The sequence below is a fragment of the Meleagris gallopavo genome, chromosome 1 (assembly GCF_905368555.1).
Source record: "Meleagris gallopavo chromosome 1, MGAL_WU_HG_1.1, whole genome shotgun sequence".
In the NCBI taxonomy this organism is placed as follows: Eukaryota; Metazoa; Chordata; class Aves; order Galliformes; family Phasianidae; genus Meleagris; species Meleagris gallopavo.
Window position 1 is genome coordinate 29,182,491 of NC_139404.1, and position 18,823 is coordinate 29,201,313.

Here is an 18,823-nt window from a genome sequence, read left to right on the forward strand (position 1 = left end):
AATCCTTGAACACCTCCAGGGTCAGTGATTCCGCCACCTTCCTGGGCAGCCCATTCCAGTTCCTGACCGCTCTTTCAGAGAAATAGTATTTCTTAATGTCCAGCCTAAATCTCCACTGGCGCAGCTTGAAGCCATTCCCTCTAGTCCTATCACCAGTTACACGAGAGAAGAGACCAACACCTAACTCACTACATCCTCCCTTCAGGTAGTTATAGAGACCAGTGAGGTCTCCCCTGCACCTCCTCCAGACTGAATCAAAATTAAATAAATCCAAATTAAATAAATAAATGACATGAAAGTCTACATTTTAATATTTGTTCAGTAAGAATAGGAAGTGTGATGATAATATCTTTAAGAAGGTAGGCTATGACTGTAAGTAACTTAGTGCATCTATGCAACCAGTCACACATTTATCCGATTTCAGAGAATTCTTTGGTCTGTCTAATGTTTGTTTCTGTGAATGTAGTACTTTGAGGCCACCATACAGTGAAAAAATACCTGATCCATTTTAAAACTCACTTGGGTGGATAGTGGGTAGTATTCATAGTTCATTGTTTCCTTGTTCTGATCTTTTCTTAGCCGGCGTGATGGGTCTGTACCTCAGGTTCATATCTATGAAATGCAGGAATGGTATTAAGCAGTAGGGATGTAACATACATACGTCTGCAATGCAGTTTGATAAGAGATTTTTTAAAAAACAATATATAAATGCACAGAATAGTGGCCTGCTAATAGCAATGACAGTAAGTGTTACAGGGGTAGGCACTAAGCAACTATTCCTTTCATAAAGACTCTTCCCCCCAAAAAACAAACAAACAAACAAAACAAACCCTATGAGCAACTAAAATAAATAAAAACAATCCCTCCATACTCTGTAAGGATGCATGTGCTCTGGACTTCAAACAAAATTACATTATTGGGGCTAGAAACAACTTGAAGTATTTTAAAAAGAAGTGTTCCATGTACATTGCTCTAGAATTTTTGTATCTTTTCCTTTAGAACACAATAAAAAAACAGGTATGCAAGGGAAAAAAAAACAAAACAAAAAATGAGTTAAGGCTGGGCAGTTTGTTTTCACAGAGAACAAGAGTGGCACCCAGTGGTCAAAATGATTGTCTTAAATTTTTTCAGATTTCTTCCATTTAAGAAGTGAGGACAAAATGTCAGCTCATTTTGCTAAACCCTTCAGTGATGTGGTAGTGGAAGTCCCCTCTCATTCTATATTATATATTTCAGAATGCCTGACTGTTGCACAACTGCACTGCGAAGGAACTCAGTGGAGATTATTGGAATGTATTTGCAATTGAATGAAGCCCTACTTTTTTATTTTATAAATATTTGTTTATATATATTTGTTATATAAATAAGCTTTATGTCAGAAGTCTCTTTGTACAGAAAGCACAGGAATAGTAAGTAATCTTGAATGTCAAAGTCTGTGATCAAGCTGCTAAATGTTTCTAGTGTGACATAGCATTACATGGTAATAAATACAACTTTTTGCATATTACTCACTATTGAGCTACATAGTAGATCTCAGTAGAGAAAATCAAACTTTGTACATATTGTCTCCTGCACTGAGGGTGCAAATTGTTTTATGTTTCAAAGGTATTTGCATTATAAAACCTAATGTTCGGAAATGATTGGACATGAAAATGCTATCTCTGGGTTTGATGAAAGACACAAAAACAAAAAGTTTTTGTGGAGTATGGATAAGTGGTGATGTGTGTTTGTTTTTAGAAGTAGTAAAAGGAGATGTAAGATTACTTTCACCAGAAATACCTCTAAAAAAAAGAAATAAAAGCACAAAACATAGCTAGAATGTAGTACAAAGTGAGATTTGTAAAACTAAAGATGCTGGGAGACTTGTAAAATTAATGGGTTTTCATAGTCAGAACATTTACTGTAAATTCTAGAAAGAATAGCTCTTTTATTGATATAAATAACCAGAGGTGGTTTTTTTTTTTTTTTGAGTATTTAAAAAAACTCATTCAGCAGCTAAAAATCTGCTCTAAGAACTTGTCAATGTTATGTTTAGCGTTTGCTCCTAAATGTTAATCGTTCACACTTTCCTACTTTGATTTTTTTGGCAATTTAACTGGTAAAGAGTAGTTTTTGGTCTGTAGCTCTTTTCATTTATTTTCCCCCACTGTCTTCTTTCTTTGGAGTGATTCAAAACATTACTTAATATTTTTTTCCAAGAGTAGCTGCTTATTTGGAAAATCAAAAATCCTTAAAGGATGCAGAATTTTAGGGGGTAGAAGTTTTCTGTGTTGAGGAAACCGTGTTAGATCTTCATTATTACTATTTTCTCCTTGACCTTCTTGATTTTTCCTTAAAAAAAGAAAATAGGATGTGCTTGCTTGCATTGCAATTGCTCAGCAGTGGCTTGAGCATTGTGCCAACTGACCAGCAGCAATTCTCTGCGAGAGCATCTCTGATTTGGCTGTGTTCTGCTATGGAACATAGCATTGCTGATATTTTCGCCCTTTCCAATTCTTGAGAGTTGTTAGCCCTGTTTTATGCCATGCTCAGTGAATAGCTCTCATCCTGACATGGTTTCTTTTTGACATCTTATTTTATGTATGAAAATAACTCAGAAGATTTGCTGGGCATAGACTTCAGAATGAGTTCTTAGCCCTCTTTCTCCAGGGCTGGTCACTAAGGGATTCTTTCTGAACTCCAGAGACTGATGTAAGCTGTGCAACCTTACAGTCGCAATTTGGTTTGAAGTTATGCACCTCTTGGTTCAATTCTAGTTGGCATGTATAATGAATTTTACATCAAAGCAGAATGGCTTAGTATGCTGAGCTGAAAATTATCTGTATACGTGACGGCAGTTTTAATGTCTTGATCACTGCTGCTATGAGAATTGTGAAACTTAAAAATTATGAGGGGAATAGAGATCAAATAACATGACTTCTTCGTACGTTTATCTTTTATTGATGTTGATCACTCTTCTGGGACTCTGTTATTACTTGTCTTTAATGATATATCAAACTCATTTATTCAGAGTACTCAAAGGAATTATTTTCATGCATGTCACATTTTTGGAGAAGCACGTATTGAAGAACTCCAGTGTTCCAGTACTTCTGAATGGGCCTCACAGGATTGGATCTTACATACAAGTTTGTTGTTATGAAGTGAGACAAACTGTTCTGTCTGAAATGCTTTAGAAGATTGTTAGCTGCTGTTGACTTCAATCATACCAAATTTTAATCCTTTTGAGTGTTCAGAGCATTACTTCATTCTTTTTTTCAGCTGCACTGAGTTTCTTAGATTCAAATATGTGAAACTTGGCAACTTAAAAGGGGTAAGACTCATCTTCAAAGAGAAATTTCAAAATAATGCACTTGTAAATCCCAGCTATACAGACATGGAATTTAATACTTTAAATTATCTGAGGTCCATATTTTTTTCCATAAGCATTGCCATATTGGTAGACAAACCATTTTTTATCAGTAGTAATGGTGTTTCATGTTATATACTCTCCTGAGAACGGACTTGCACATGAGATTTTGAATATCTCCTCCGTAGTTTTTGATATCAATGTGTTTTCCTTTCCTGAGGAAGCCAACTTACAACTTGAACTCCATGTATTCCTTGGTGGTATTTTAAAGTTTTATTTTTCCATATACTTTGTGAAATCAGAAAGTAGTCATACTCCAGTCCTTAATGCTAATACGTGTGGATGTAAAATGTTTCTGCTGATCCGTGGAGTGCCCAAGATGCATTTTATAATAAATAGAAATACTAAATTAAAAAAATATATATGTTCTCTCTTTAGACTAGGAAAACATTATATATCCCAGCTTTTTAGAGAGACAGACCTTCTCAGTAAGTTTGTGTTTACTGAAGATCATGCGGAAGTTTGGTAGGTCCACCAGTATTGGCCTTCTGATCTCTGCTTGACCTGCTGTTCCATTTAGTGATTCACCATTCCAGTGCATTATGTGGTGATAGGATGTTCTAGAGAAGGGATCTAAAGACTGTACTTTACAACAAACATTATTTGTTGGCAGGAGTGTTTGTTTTAAGCCAAAACCATTGACCGGAGGAACTCCAGCTAGAAGCTGAGGGCCACTGACTCTTCTCTTAATAAAACAGGATTTAGTAATGAGGATTCTGTGAGAGAGTTTTTTTTTTTTCCCCAGAAGTGTTGTAGCCTAAGGCACTTATCTTTATCACTGTGCAGTCAGCTTTCAGTTATGGGGGGTAGCTTGTTTTTTTTCCCTCTAAGTATTCAGTGAATGAAATGAAACAGCAAGCCTATTTAAATATTTTGTACTCATTTAAAACAACACGTCGTGTTGTGGGAGGTCTTTGAGCTTTGGATTTAGATTTTCTTGTGAAGCAAACTGATCTTTGTCTTGCTTATAGAAGAGAAGTTTAGCCAAAGGGATTTATGAGATGGTGCTAAAAATGTACATAAGTTTGCTGTTCTGTTGCAACATTTGACAGGTCTTCAGGGACACGGTACAAGAACCTCATTCTTTATTAAAAAGCATGTGTGGAGGGAAATAAATATGGCAGTCACCCAAAGCAAATGGTCTTGTTTTTGATGGAGGTTGATAAGTAGAGTTCTAATCATATTCATTAGCACATGCCTTTTAAAAAAAATAAAAAAATCTCTGCCAGAACATTGAACCTTTCAGACATTCAGGTAAACTATTAGAGTAACTTACGCCCATTCATACACAAAGTTACAGTTTCCTTATAATAGGTCATTGTAGTAAATTTGTTATACCTGTAAACTCTAGGCAAGGTCTTGTTTGCTGAAAACTTTAATTCAGAAGGTTCATTGTATTAGTTTGCTGCCGAGTTAGTTTACCTTGGCTTAAGATTTCTTTTTTTTGGGGGGGGTTGGAGGGAGGGAGGGAAGTGGTGAGGAAATTGCATTGTTTGGAAGAAGATAATAGGTGATAGGTAATAAAAAGTAGATTCCAGTTTACATTTCATATGTAATGTCGTACTACACATTGTAACTTGTGCAGTAGTCATATCAATTCAGTATTTTCTTAGACATGTTTTCTATTCCACCACCTTCTCACTGATTTGTTTACAAATGGATTTTATAATTTGATTTTTGTTACTTGACCAAAATTGTAAGCTTCTGAATTCATCATGAATGTTTTTGGTTCCTTTGGACCACAGGTTTTTCTTTTAAATGGATTTTAAGAGCTTAGTATTTTAAAACTTCCCTCTTCTGGCTATGTTTAAAGAACTGTTTAGGGCTGTGCAGTATTGCAGGGCAATGCAGTTGAAAGTAGGCGGATTTCAATTCAGTCAAGCCCATTTGGTGAACAGGGTTTCGATTGGAGAATTTTTGTGTTCCCACCCTACAGTGTAAAAATATGAAGAGGAGGTAAAACCATCCTCATATTGTAACTGGATGTTTCTGCATCTTTCAAGTAATTACGAGATTATTCTTCAAGGTGAATGTAGCTTTTGATTTCACCTAGTAAAAGTTGTTGAGTGATTGCTTCTAATTTTTAAATATTTGTTACAACTGTTGATTGTGGTCTTTGTTGAAGACCTGATTTCATTTATGTCCTTGTAGAATTTTTCATTCTAGCTATGAAAGAGGTGTCCTCTTTAAAAAGTTATGTACTGGTAATTTTCTTGCTCTTTGGGGATCCTGAAGAACTATGATATAGTTCTATATCACAGAATCACAGAATCACAGAATTGTAGGGGTTGGAAGGGACCTCTAGAGATCATCGAGACCAACCCCCCTGCCAAAGCAGGTTCCCTACACCAGGTCGCACAGGTAGGCGTCCAGGCGAGACTTGAATATCTCCAGAGAAGGAGACTCCACAACCTCCCTGGGCAGCCTGTTCCAGTGCTCCGTCACCCTCACCGTGAAGAAGTTCTTACGCACATTCGTGCGAAACTTCCTGTGCTGCAGCTTATGTCCGTTTCCCCTCGTCCTGTCTCCACGTACCACTGAAAAGAGACTGGCCTCACCGCTATGGCCGCCACGCCTCAGATATTTATAAACCTGGATCAGGTCCCCTCTCAGTCTTCTTTTCTCAAGGCTAAACAGACCCAGTTCACTTAGCCTTTCTTCATAGGGGAGGTGCTCCAGGCCCTTCACCATCTTTGTGGCCCTCCGCTGGACTCTTTCCAAGAGATCCCTGTCTTTTTTGTACTGGGGAGCCCAGAACTGGACACAGTACTCCAGATGAGGCCTTACCAGGGCAGAGTAGAGGGGGAGGATCACCTCCCTCGACCTGCTGGACACGCTCTTCTTAATGCACCCCAGAATGCCATTGGCCTTTTTGGCCACGAGGGCACACTGCTGGCTCATGGCCAGCCTGTCGTCCACCAGGATGCCCAGGTCCCTCTCTGCAGAGCTCCTCTCCAGCAGCTCATCCCCCAGCCTGTATTGGTGCATGCAATTATTCCTCCCTAGGTGTAAGACCCTACACTTGCTTTTGTTGAACCTCATCCGGTTTCTTACTGCCCAGCTCTCCAGCCTGTCCAGGTCTCGCTGAATGGCAGCACAGCCTTCAGGCGTGTCAGCCAATCCTCCCAACTTCGTATCATCAGCAAACTTGCTGAGGGTTGCCACTATCCCCTCATCAAGGTCATTGATGAAGATGTTGAACAAGACCGGACCCAGCACAGACCCCTGGAGGACACCACTGGTTACAGGTCTCCTGCACCACCAACGACGACCCTCTGCGCTCTGCCAGTCAGCCAGTTCTCAACCCACCTCACTGTCCATATCATATTCTATATTGCAATTTCTATCTCTGAGTTGGTGGTAGGGACTGAGTGTTCAGACTTTAGTGTCTTAATATATTCTATATTGATTGTTTAGTTTTTTCTTTTAATCTTTTCTCCTGATGAGCTTCCGAGGTTGATAGTGTTCCAACTATTGAACCACAAGCCTGAAACCTCCCACAGGAGTCTGAGCTGTGGTTTTCCTTCTAGCTGATGGGGGACTCTTTTGGCAGGTGTTGGTAATAGAGAGGTCTGGCTGCTCTACTTCATTTTGGAGGGATGTAATGGAAGCTTCATTTTTCCTAATCAAAACATTTTCTTCAAAAAGTTTCTTGTATGTGGGAATTGTCAAATTAGCAGAACTTCCCACTAACTGATTTATTTTTTTTCCTGCCTAGCTTGTAAATTTTACAACCTCATGCGTTAGCTCTTACTCTTTGTATGAAACTTACAAAGGTTCTGTATCTTGCTTTTAATTCCTGATGAGAGTTGTAAGAGAAAACTGGCTGAGCTTGTTTTTGAAGAACATAATTACAAATAAGTGATTTCAGTTGAATTCTGTGTGTGGTATTTCATATGCTTTGATGGTCCCTTAAAATGTTTCAGTTACTTTTAGATATGGTCTCCATATCTATTGTGACTCTTGAGGTTTAACAAAGTATTTTCTGGTATAAAGACAAGTTGTCATAATCTTATTTAAAAAAAAAAAAAAAAAAAAAGAAAGCTTAGGAACCCAGTCTGAAATATTGAATGAAGAACAGCTAGGTAATAAAGTCCTCTTAAGTATTTAATCAACAGTTATTAAACACCAATTTTAGTAACAAAGGAATTAGAAGTTTATTGCGGTTCTCAACTGCTGTCATATGTTCATACAGCTCGCTTTTGATCTAAACCAATGTTATATGCAATGTTATATCTTAAGGAATTATGTCTTTTTGTGTGTAAAACTGTTTTCCACTGTGGCTTTTGTAAGATCCCACATTGGCAGAGGAAATCATTATTGTTATTTACATTTTTTTAGTAGTGGTTTTTGCTGTTTACTATGCCTAATAGTAACTATGTTTTGTTACATTTTATTTTATATATATATATATGTATATATACAGAAAGAATTCACTAGTTCTGCAAATCGAACCAAATTTTTTAATAACATTGATCTGTTCCTTACAACTAAGTCACTTTTCTGGATTTTTTTTTTTTCTTTTTATCAGTGGTGTTTATATAGTGCTAATGAACTGTCAGGAGATTCTCTGTTTACAGTGTATGGATAGGGCAAGGTGCCTAAAGATGAGATTATGAACTTGTATGCTGTAAGGTCTTGGCTAACACATCACTTCAAAGAAAGCTTCTGAAAACCAAGCCTGTCTGGTCCAGTTTTATAGCTATCATTATAATCAAACAGTAGATGGTATGAAGCTAGCAAGTTAATACCCTATTGGGAAATAATGAGGCAAACTCCCATGGATGGGATTTGATTATTCCAGAATGGTTTCCTAACAAATGTGTTGAAAAACAGCCAAGTACTGAGAAACAGTGAGGAGGGAAAGAGATGGGAGTCTCCCTTCGAGTCCAAACAACTACTATCAAGTTGAGCTTCTATCTAAATCATTTGAATGACCAGCCAACAGATTGACTTAATGAATATAGTGATGACTTTCTCAGGATGAGAGAAGTGTTGTCAGAGAGGAGTTGTGCATTATTTCCCTTAAGAAAACAAACCCTTCATCTGTTAGGTTCCAAGGACTTGTTATATTTTGAATATACTAAACATTTCAGGGAATTTAATTTGCAGTGAGAAAAAGTGGGAACACCTGAGGACTTTGCCTAGATGACGTTTTTTTAAATGAATAGAAGTTGCCTTTCTTTTTTTTTCCTGTTTAAAATAAGCAGTGATGTGTGTTGTAAATTTCAGTACAGGAGAGAAAATGAAAACAAATTTGGTGTTTTTGACAACATAGGTATCCTTTTGTTAAGGATTCTCTTGCAGAGAGAAGGTTGATGGTATATGTTTCCACCTGTTGCTGTGGGTATGTTATGATCTACACAGGAGGAAAAGTTTGTTAATAAAGCTACTCCATGATCTCATACTATTGGTATTATTTTGAAAAAGGTTGATATTTTTGCATGCTAATATGTTATTCTTAATGTGAATCTTGATGTCTGTTCATGATAGGCATTTGCATAGCCATCTAGGATTCTTGTGTACGAAGCTTCGTAATTTTAGTTTGAGCTGATAACGACTGCAAGTGAATATTAATGTCATAACGCTCAGCAGTGTTATGTCAGCCATCTGTCTGAATGTCTTTTTCTCCTGAGACCTAGCTGAAGCAGTTGCACGGTGTTAACTGAAGTCCTGTTTAACAGTCTAGTATGCTAAACTATTCTTTGAAATTATTTCGGAAGAGATTTATGCAATTTTACAAGTAGAATGGAAAAGGAAGATATAATGCACTGACTTATCCTTCAAACTAGTTCAGGTTTGATGAGGGAGTAACTCAGTGTATGTTCTACAATTTTTTTGTAATATATGGATTTTTTGTAATAATTTTGTACAGGAATTGTGTTAACACAGGAGATTGAGGTTGAGATTGGTCATCAATGAATTACCTTCTTCAAACACTGTCTTCAGCTGCTGCTACTTTTGTCCTTTGTTAAAATGCATCACTGTTAAGAACAGTTTTCTATTTAAAATTTTATCTTTAATCTACATTGCTTACTCTGTCAGAATACTGTGTTATTTAAAAAAAAAAACGAATGTATAAACACTGACTTTTACTGCTGCTAACTGAAATCCTGCCAAGTAACCTATGTTATTTATCATAAACAAATAATAGTCATGCAGAAGCTGATCCTTCTTACTGCAAAAATCTAATTCCATAGCAGTGTAGACCTATCTAAGTTAGTGCTGCTCCAGTCTTTCCCTTTCTGCTACTAGTTCATGTGTTTGCATTGTTCAGTGAGCTGTCACTTCACGCTGATCCAGCAGAAACAATAATTTTATGCCAGTTTTGATTGCCTGAGAGAAAATATGAATACTGGCTTAGTAGAGAATGAGAGTCTGGATTCAAGGAAGGATGGTAAGATGGGGATTGTAGGAGCACAAATTTCGATCCTTACAACTTGTCATGGGGCTGCTTTCTGAAGTTAACTGTTAATAAATGAGTGAAGGCATACAGTAGTGGCAGAAAGATTTTTTAATGAGGAGTTTAGCCAAGTAAGATGGCTCATCTCTGTATTAAATACGTTTAAGAAAGTGCTGTTTGTACTATATAGGAAATGATCTAAAAAGAGATTAGTTATGTATAATAATGTATGACTGTTAATAGTGATAATGTACTCAGTGGGAAAGGAAAAAGCAAATTTGATGAGAAGGAATTTATGTGGCTGAATAAATCTACAAAGGGAAATGTCTGCCTTAACTCAGGACTTTCTGATTTTGAACTAATACTTGGCAGGAAGGAATGAGATCAGAAAAAAAACCAACAATCATTAGGCACAATAAATTTTTTCTTTACATGCTTATAATGTCTTCTATCTTGAGCAATCCAAAAGCACTGTTTGCAAACTTCTATTTAAATCTGCTGCTCAGGAGTCCAAACCGTTACTGCAAAGCTTGAACATAAAGAAATAAAAGAAATTGACCTTACTGCTTCAAATCTCACTTTAATTTAAGAATAAAAACATGGGAGAAACCATTTTTTTAGGATTTTTTTCTGATGGAGAAAAAGTGTTTTTTTTTTTTTTTTTCTTCTTCCTGATTTATAGATCTCATTAAGGAATTTGCAGAGAGGAAAAAAAAAAAAAAGCAAACAAAATAGAATACGGGTATTGTGTGTCAGTATTGCTGACATAAGGACTTACTACTTCCAAACCTGTTCCACAGCATGCTTTTTCCTATTGAAGCTTTGTCAAGAGTGCTGGAGAGTCGACCATAAGAGTTAATCAAATCGATATATTCAAGTACAGTACACTGTTGTTCTCTCTTATGTATCAGTGAACTATTGGCATCCTGCAGTCACACTGTTGGAAAGTTTTAAGAGCTTTTCTAGCAGATAGTTCATGGTTTCTCTGTTCTTGTATTTAAGAATTTTGGAGATGGTATTTGAGGAAAAGAATGGCAGCTTACTAAATGTAATTCACTTCTGCCTCTGAAATATAGTGTCGAAACACTTCCTTTCCTTGAGGTGCTTAGTGGATATACTGGTAGACAGATGTTTGCCTATATTATGTTGCTTATAAGACTGTAAGCAATGATATTGAAGAATATTGGCATTCATTATATGCTGTTCTTTTTAGAAGAATATGATGCTCAGATGTCTGTCTGTATGTTTGTTTAAAACAAACAAACAACAGACCTTCCCCCACAACAAGAGCAAACAGCTCTTCCACCTCCACGAACCCACAACTTGCTTTGTTTAAAAACATGGAAATATGAAATGTGACTGTAAACAACTTTTATTTTACTTTGAAGTCTCATGTCATTTCCCACACTAATTAAGAAGATCTTTAAAGAAACAATAAAATTATTTTGAAATTTCCACAGAGCTGAAATTTCAGCTTTGTTTCGCAGTCTATTACTGTCCTCAAATACTTGTTGTCAATACCTTTGTGTTAACTTTCTGTAGTTATTTTTTCCTATCCCCCGCATCCAAAGTACCACAGGGAAACTTTTCACAGTTCTTTCTTTTGTTCTTGGTGCTTGAGGCAACCTGACAGTGGGATTTGTGAGAGCCAAGTTAGAAAGATCTGTCCCGTTAGCACATTCTCCAGAAGTGATAATGGTAACCAGTTTCTGTGACCTGGAAAGGTATGTGAAGATGCCATATCTTACTTTCTGTTTTCCTTCCAATTTTAAACGTACGTATTGGGATACAAGATTTGAATGGTTTCCATTTTGAATTAAGTCTGATTAGGAATTGATTCACTTGCTACTACACTGAGAAATGTATTCATTGAGATTATTATCTGAACAGCATGGCTGTTTGGGGATGATACGCTGTTCGTAAAGACAAGAGTGTGAAATCTGGCCCAACACCAGTGTCTGTTAGTAAATATGTTATCAGTTACATTTCGTGCTGATGAAATTGCTGTAACTGTTAATAGACATTTAAAGTTGATTCTTTGCTTCAGGCAAATATGCATTCTGGAAATGTAGATTTGTGATTTATTTTCTATTATTGAGAAATTTCAGGGACTTGTTAAGCTATTATTTTTGGAAAGAAGAGTAGCCAAGGTTGCACACATTTAAATGCAGTTATTTTATCTGATTTGCTTCTAATTTGTCTAATAAAAATTATGTTTTTGCCTTTGCCCTGTGTATGGTTATATAAATGTGTTTGCTTTAAATTCTTTGGAAATTAAGTCTATGTTTGCATTGACTCTTCTTGTTTCTTTCATATTCCTTTGTCCTAATCTGTGTGCTTGACAATAGTTTATTTCTGTCAGATAATAGTCTGAGTTTAAGTATACTTCTTTTTGTATGGGCTTATCTTCCAGTAAGTTTGATCAATTACGTCATTGATGATGATAGAAAATATTCTTTACTAAGGACAAAGGGGAGTAATGTGATTTCCAGCTTCAGTTGAAGTGCATAGTTTGATTATTCAGATAATTTAATGGGCATAGACACTTCTCCCTAATGTTGCTGTAATATTCAAGTTGTCTTACATTTACCTTCATCTGTCATGATGTCTGAGGGGAAAAATGAGTTTACTAAGTTTTATACTGACTAAGTTGCACAAGTGCCATCATTGTGGAGTTTCAATGTTTACATCCACACGCTGCATAAAAATCGTGAAGCATTTCTGTATTTTTAAATTTTTGGTATGCGTTTTGTATGTCTAGCTGTCCCCTTCATTGAGGCTCCCTATTTTCTTCTGCATTTTTGTACAAAAGGCTTAGATTAGAATGACTAGACCAAATTATGCTAATTTCATTTAAAGTGAATGCAAATAGCATTTGCAAAGACTACAGTTATTTGCTTGGCCCTAAAACATTTGAAACCAGTTGTCAAAAAAAAATTCCTGATTTTCAAATGAAGTTTGTTGAAGCCAGATGCAATTATGTATATCTGCAATGGTGTAATTTATTGTTTTATGCTGGGATAAATCAGCATAAAGATCTTTGGACAAAACCAAGGTATTACAAGTCTCTCTGAAGCAGAGCTGAAGTAAAGGGTTTGTTCCACAAGTGTATGCTGCATACTTTGAAAGAAAGGGAATGTGTTCTGGGGGAGAGGAGGGTCTCTGGAATCTTCTACCAACTAAATTTGCTTGGAGAACATTAGAAGTAGAGGTGTTCTTGACTCCTCATGTTTGCTTTTCAGATGGTAGACATGAGGCCAATTTTGAGAAATTTAGAGGTTTGGGATGTGATGTGGTATACTTCATTAAATGTTTTCCACGTCAGGTGAATTGCATTGGTAGCTCTCATAGCCCCTGCGTTATCCTCACAGGGAAGGCAGAATGTTCCTTGTTTCTTTCTCTGTCCCTTTCCTCACAGTGTATTTTGAGTCAGAAAAAGTGTGTAGATAAGCATGTTTTAAGTGTCCTTCACCTTTTGCACATAAATCCCATGTCTTAAGAGATGTGTATCATTTCCTCAATTTATTTATAAAATTATGTGAGGTTTTTTTTTTTTTGGCCTATAAACAGAACATCTAACTCTTTTGACAATAGCAGTAATATTTGTTGATGAGATGGCCCACGTTGACTTTTCATCTGACTTCTAAGTGATAGACCACATTGATCCCTGTGTGACTGAAAGAAGATTTAGTTTCTGCCCTACAGCAATGCACCGTTGAGATTCCAGTCTTTTCTAGAGCAGTGTCAGAAGTGTTAGATGTCCTCTGTGGCTGGGCTGCGTTGCAGATTGATTAATACTTGAGCTGGCTGGGAAAGAGGAGCCTAGAAAATCTCAGTGTGGTACTGGTAGCTTAGGAAAGATGGTGAACTGAAAGGCTCCTCTGCATTGTGTTCCCTTGGTCTCCTGGTACACAGACAAGTGCATCTTTACCAGGTCAGGAAACTGGATCTGATGATTAAAGAAAATAATTGTCGGAGCCACGCTCTTCCCTCAGCTGCTCAAGGTGAATGGGTGTGTAGCTGCTTGTCTATAACATTTCAGGAGCTCTTCCAAGGTGATCAGCTTTAGTGAGAATTAAACAGTCAAGTTTTATAGATGTTAAAAATGTTAATAGTTTTGACTACGGTACTCCTGAGAGTGCTTTCAGGGCTAGGTGTGAGATGTCAGTGTGAGGTATAGAGATAAGAGGAATCCTGTATAATAGGGATGAATCCTGTATTTGTTATTAAAGAAAACATTTCTATTTTGAAGTTGGAAGCGAGAAAAAATTTTTAATCTCTATTAAATATCCTCCCTTCTCAATAAACCTTTTGAGTATGTGTTGGAATCCAAAGCATGTTCTTAACTACTTTGCTGAATTGGGGCCTTCATTACCAAATTGCAGGTGTATGTTAGTTTAAGTATTTAAGAAAGAAACCCTAAAACAATGCTTATTTTGTTCTGATCAGTGTGGTTTGTTACGTTAATGGAAAACATCACAAATGCTGTGCTGTTGCTATGCTGTCCAAAACAGGTTTAATATAGTTAATAGCTTGCGTGCTCAGGTATGAGATTGTGTCCAGTGTAGAATTAACATAGCAATGATGAAATGAAAATATAAATAAATACGAAATCTGTTTGTTTGTCTGTTTTTTTGTGGGGGTTTTTTTTGGTGCATAATATTACTATAGAATGAGGGTTTAAAACATTTTCCCATTTAAAAGTATGCTTCAAAGATATTTTGTAAATTCTGATGTGGATGTTAGAGTGTTTATGTATGCAATAGCAAGGACTCTGTAAACATTTCCGTAATAAACTTGCATATATACTAGAACTTAATATCTTGCTCATAAAAATGTGCTTTGGGCATAAAAGTGGCGTACCAGTCTGCCAGAAAGCTCGTGCTTTTAAAAATGAACAAAATCAAAGACTTTCTGTGTGTTACAGAAATGTTCAAATGCAAAAAATAACATCTGAAATCTCAGAATTTACCTAATAGGCTTTTTCTCGTATAGTTCATTTAAACATCGAGAAAAACATTTTAGTTGTGTTGGCCAGCTGTTGATAGAAGGCAACATTTTGTAATGTGCACCTAACTGAATTACATCTGTTTGAGATTAATTCCTCTTTGTCTTACACTGCAGCTCTAAGAGCTGAAATGGTTTCTTACAGTCGGTGTATATTTAAAATCATTGAGAATGATGATGTCAATAAAGTACCAATTTTTTTCCAGTTCTGAGATAGATCATTAGAAAGACGCTGAAGAGAAAGTGTCTTGTACATAAGCAGTTCCTGATAAGCATGCACATATATATATATATATATATGTATTCATTAGAGAACATATTGATCAAATGTTTATGGAGACTTGCTGGTGTAGACTTGTTCAGTGCTGAGCTAATGTTTCCAATATTCCTGAAGTCTGAACTAATTATGTATTTTTTCCTCTTTCTCCAGTTTAGATCTATTGCTGCTTGAACTGTTCTTACATTCAATGCAGATGAAGCTGAGTTTCCTATTTTCAGCTGCGTCTCACAGAACTGAGAACTCCTCTGAGTTTAATTTCTTTCTCCTAAGTTTAAGACAAATGGCTTTTAGTGTTTCTTCATTAACTGTGTTATTTCAGTTATTTCCTATTGGAAAGTCTCCAGTTAGTCTATGCATTTCCTAGAGAGTGATGTCTGGAGGTGGGCACATTGCTCTTAGGCCTTTGAGGAGAGCAGGAAGATTACGCTTTTGTATATTCTGAAGTGTTTTATTTGTTGATGTAAATATTTAGGCTATGGCTACTGTATTGTCGTAGCTATGCAGCATATAGTACATATCCATACTGTATATGTATACTGTATGCATTGTTAGAGGAAAATTAAAACACAATTTACTAATTCTTTGGTTCTTTTGATGGCCAACTTTGAAGGAAGAAAATATCCCAATAAACAGAAGAAAAGAAAGTTCAGAAAGGAAATGAAAATTGCTTTTTAGCACACCTGTTAGATACAACATTTTCTTTTTTTGGTATATGGTTTTGGCATATAGACCTGTTAAATATTCTAAGATAAGATACCTGTGAAAGGTCTGTAATCTATTAATGATGAAATAACTATTTGTCTGTAAAGCCTCACTATGCTTCACTCGTGTTTTACTGAAAAACAGTGTGGCCAAGAGCTATTGATCTGCTCATTCTTCAGCGTCATGAAATTTTTTAAAACAAAGATGCATTTTACCTTTCTGATACTATATTCCATCTAGAATTTGAAAAATAAGCGGAATAACTGTCTGTATTTGTACAGGCTAGATGAATGCATCTTTTCCCCCTTTCTGCCCTCCCCACCCCCCACATGATTTTTCTGTTGCAGAATAACTTCAGTGTTGCATGTGGGATTTGTGTTACAATGCAGAGGCACGCACGTAGATGTACTTTCCACGCAAAAAGTAAATCAGCACTGTATAAAACATGTTTGTGTAAGTGGCCCTAAAGGCTTGCTTTATTACTTTGGTGCTACCCGTGTTGTTTCAGTAGTCCAAAACAGCTTTGGCACACTGAAGTCCTTTGTTAGCCACCACAAATATGTGTCTGTTAAACACTGTAGGAATTGTACACTAGGGGGCTTTTTTCCTTTTCTTCACCAGCATAAAATTAGCTATAGCTGCATTGTGCTAAATGAGACCACCAGGTCTTTATTTGTCTTTGTGAGACATTCTCTTATTTAAAATATTGGACTGTGATTAGAAACGGGAGAGAAAAGCAATGAGAAAGGTGCGTTCTGGCTTCCTCTGTCTGACATGAAATCTTTATTGTTGTTTAGCAATACTGCGATTGTCAGAGGAGCTGAGAGGTACTTGTTTCTCTTCACTAGATGCCTTCTGACTGAAGCAAATGTCACAGCTCTAGATTCAGTAAATGTTTGCTTGCATGTTTAAATTCAAGATTCAGTAGAGGAAGTTCAATTTGGTATTTTTTATTACATATATATTTTATAAATATATATTTATTTACGTAAATATATATTTATTTACACAGATAACACATTTTATCTAACATGTATAACGTATATTAACATAATGAGCAGGTAACCAGTACATTTTGGTTACGATCTGGGGCAAAAATACATATATTTAGTAAGAATTTTTGATGGTTAGTTCATTATAGCTTCAAATCAAATCAGTTTCATGTAATACTGAATGTGCTGGTGATATTTTACAGAAGCATCAGGTATAAATATTTTGTATTGAAGAGGCAGGATTTTAGTAGGAATAAATATAAATATTTTTCATTCAGGGTTTGGCTCTGAGTGAGTACGTAAGCATGAGGTGAGATATTCCACAATTTTCTTTGTCCTTGCTGCATATAAGCTGAAATCTCTCAATAATATTTCTCAGAGTAAAGTCTGTGAAAGATAGTCCCATAAAGATAAGGCTAAAATAGAATGGAAATACATTGAAATAGTGTGAGCAATATTTGGGTATGCATCTCATCTGTTGTGCTAATAGGACTTTGTTTCCAGGTAAGCTAGAGTGGAATGAATCTGAAGAAAATAAAATGTGAGTCTCAATTTCTCCAGTGTCTCTTTCTCTTCTATTTTAGATGAATTATCAAGTAAGAATGGAAGTTAGCTTCTAGGTATGAAGTAATTGAATGAAATCTTTCCCCAACTTTTTCTGCTTGCTTAGTATTCATTGCAACATACTGTATTTATCAGACATAAAATATTGCCCCTGTATTACCTGGTACTGTTTTACAAACAGTAGAAGGGTAGCAAAGTAACATTTACTTTTTTTGTTGTCTTCAAAGGAAGGTCAGAGATGGCTTCAGGAGAAAAAGCTTCCATCCCTCTCATTATATGAGAGAGCGATCCCCTCATAAGAGAGACTCTCCTTTCTTCAGGGAATCACCAGTGAGCCGGAGGGATTCTCCGCACAGCAGATCTGGCTCCAGTGTGAGCAGCAGAAGCTACTCTCCTGAAAGAAGCAAAGCCTATCCTTTCCACCAGTCCCAGCATAGCAGAAGTATGTCATCTTTACATAAAAGAAATATTTCTTCTCAGCAAGGTAATGCTGGATTAATGATGAGAACTGGTTAGAGAGATGAAACTGCAACTCCTTACAAGACCTTTATCTTTACATATTCTCTTTTACAATGAGAAAACGAGACAGTCTGTACCGGCTACATGTTTTCTGCTCTTTGGCTGTTGCACTGTATACTTTACTCCCCTGTGTATTTCACATGGGAGACAGTAGGTGTTTTTTCAATAGCGGCTCTAGGCTGATGACAGTGCTCTGTTGCAGTTTTTTCCCACTATTTATTTTCCTCTTAGCATCAAATGCTTCTGTTCCTTGCTTAGCCCTTCACTGGATTCCTTTAGAAGAAATTTGGCAGTCATAACAGATGAAGGCTTTTATTCCTGCAACCAGAGAAAAAGGGGGATTAAAACATTTGGGGAAATTAAGGTGCATGCTGCTACTTGTTTATTTCTCTGAAAATGTTCCTTCAACTGTGTTATTAGGGCTTTGATGCTGGTTGTTGGGCTTTTTTTTTTGTCAGCAATTTCATCTCAATGCCAGATTCTCTCAAATCTCAGTTGAGAATAAACAGTATATGTCCTGATTTTTAAAAGCTTTTTAAAGCTTCCTGAGTAATGTAAGGAATTATCTGTTTAAACATGAAAACCCGAAATATTTTAATATAATTTGTAAAAAGAAGCAAATGCTTTTTTTTAGTATGCTACAATCTCAACTACTGCTATTTGTTTAGCTTATGTAAATTAATCACAGCTGAGTTTCCGTTTTGCGGATGTTTTCTAGGGGGCTGTACAAACCTACTGTCCATTTTGGCAGTATTTTTTAAAATTAATTGGATTTTATTTCATTGATATGTGGCACACGAGACTGTTACGTAGCACCACTTGCCAAAAAGGTTCTTGTGGAGTTCAGTTCACATTGTTTAAATATTGAGGAATTATTTTAGTCAGTAGTAGAATACAAATTGCCTTTCTAACTGATAATTGTAGTTACTTTAACACTGAGGAGCAATACT

At 36.2% G+C, this 18,823-nt stretch overlaps 1 protein-coding gene across 7 annotated transcripts in view; it reads left to right on the plus strand.

Annotated features, from left to right (window-relative positions):
* Positions 1 to 18,823, plus strand: part of PPHLN1 (periphilin 1) — a 72,008-nt gene that overhangs the window by 12,861 nt on the left and 40,324 nt on the right. For 2 of the 7 annotated variants that reach the window (XM_085219714.1, XM_085219690.1), the window contains one exon: positions 17,582 to 17,838. In XM_085219714.1, coding sequence (XP_085075840.1) covers positions 17,582 to 17,838 — 257 coding nt within the window. Of the gene's footprint in view, positions 1 to 15,474; positions 16,252 to 17,294; positions 17,332 to 17,581; positions 17,839 to 18,823 lie in introns of those variants that run through there. The other 5 variants (XM_085219728.1, XM_085219734.1, XM_085219700.1 and 2 more) reach the window with 5 other exon arrangements.